The 1,796-nt window shown below is 40.9% G+C and overlaps 1 protein-coding gene across 1 annotated transcript in view; it reads right to left on the reverse strand.

Annotated features, from left to right (window-relative positions):
- The window catches only part of LOC109299244 (SITS-binding protein-like), a 133,861-nt gene that overhangs the window by 73,923 nt on the left and 58,142 nt on the right, over positions 1 to 1,796 (reverse strand). The window contains exon 5 of the mRNA XM_019519846.1: positions 1,049 to 1,249. Within this exon, the coding sequence (XP_019375391.1) occupies positions 1,049 to 1,249 (201 nt within the window). The remainder of the gene's footprint in view (positions 1 to 1,048; positions 1,250 to 1,796) is intronic.

Raw genomic sequence — 1,796 nt, forward strand, 5'->3', positions numbered from 1 at the left:
ATGTAAATATAATGAAATGAGAGCCATATAATGAAATGAATAATACTAAGAACGTTTCTATGGATTCATCACACTTATTTTTCCAAAACCAGTCTTATTTTGATCAATAACACCCCTTTGGAAACCTGAAGCTGTCTTCCTTGCCTCCTTTTTTGGTTTTTAGGGGATTACCCACACCTGCTATGCTGTATCTGTATTTATGTAGAAAAATGCAGGTCTTTTTTGTTTCTGCTGGTTAGTTCCCATAAGAGACAAGTAACTCTTCTACAGATGCTAGTGAAGGACATTAGTCCTGGAGCTAAGTATTAGAGGTCCAAACTTTTAGCTTTGATAGTCCAATTGGGGTTGGCCTCACAGGTACTGGTTTCATCATTGCAGCTAGATCAAAAGTTATGGCCATCAGCTGTTTGTTGTGAAGTTTCTTATGAGGCTTAGTTTATAGACCCCATTGATGGGGTTTTTTTCCCTTTCAGATCTACATTAGGAAAAAAACTACTTGAACTTTCATTGAGAGATATAAGAAAAGATCCAGGTGGGACAGTTTCAGCCCAACCAATCAAAACATTTCTATCCTGTTATAATGCAACTTGAAAACATAACCAATGATAAGCTTGCTCTCTGTAGTTGTATATCTTACTGTGATAAGGTCATCAATATGAAACTGAGCCACCATCATTTAATTTTTATTAGCAGATAATTCTACTCATTTTAATGAGTAGCTGTGTAATTATTTAGTAACTAGTTGGCAATTAATCTATGGTTTTGGTGTATTGGTTTTTATTTTTTATTTGTTTATTTTCTGCAGTGCCCCGTTCTAGTAAGCACCCAGGATGTGGCTCTATTTTCTATTTGTAAACTTTAAATATATTTTTACAGCTCTGTGGCTAGAACAGCAATACTTGCATTCTCCCTGATGTACCACACCGAGAAACTATCACTGCTGAAAGAAGGTTTAGCAATCCAAGTGTATTTCACTACCGTTGGCTGCTTCCCAATTCAGAACCTCTTGGTTTAGGTGACTCAATAAACAAATAATAAAAGGTTTTACCGAGTAGCTGTCAAATTCTGAGTGGAGACTCAACCAGTAGTTTTCTTTCCCCTCTTGCAGAGACATCAGGAACAGCTGAGAGCTGATGCTTATGTAAGGGGACAGAGTTATGGAAAGTTTCAGAGGTTTAATTAGTGAGAGGTCTCTGGAGTGTCTTGGACTGTGCATCTTCCTGCTGGTCCCAGGCAAGTGTGTGTGGTCCTGGAGGGAGGGAAGAATACAGCTTGTTATTAGCCAATAATAGCACAAGTCATCAAGAAAGTAGATGTAGAAATAAGAATGCAAAGCTTGTCAAGCAGGACCAGGGGTGTAGATATGTGGGGCGTTAGGAGGCATGTTTGCCTTAGGTCACCATTTGCTTTGGGGCATCTGAACACTAGGGCTGTGCAAAGCTTCGACTTAATATTCGATTCGACAAATATTCGACATATTTGACCCTGAAAAGTGAAAGTTGAGTCGAATAGCAGCTGGTCGAATAGCTGTCGAATCGAATACCGGAAGCTGAATATTAACAGCGCGGGTCGAATATTCGACTTGCCTATACTGGATTCCCGGGGGTGGGGAAGGAGTGCTTTCATGACTGACGTGTGGCTGGCCAGTGACCTGTCAGCATTCTCTGAGGTCCCTTCCAATCCCAGTGCTCTGGGGGAGGGCCAGAGAAAATGCATAAAAGGCAGCAGTATTTCAACTCCCCTGCTTTCTGCCTTGGGGTCAGTTTCTGAGCTGCTGGTGTTCTCCAGCACCTCTG

The sequence above is a fragment of the Gavialis gangeticus genome, unplaced genomic scaffold, assembly GCF_001723915.1.
Source record: "Gavialis gangeticus isolate Ggan-Ray unplaced genomic scaffold, GavGan_comp1, whole genome shotgun sequence".
NCBI lineage: Eukaryota > Metazoa > Chordata > Crocodylia > Gavialidae > Gavialis > Gavialis gangeticus.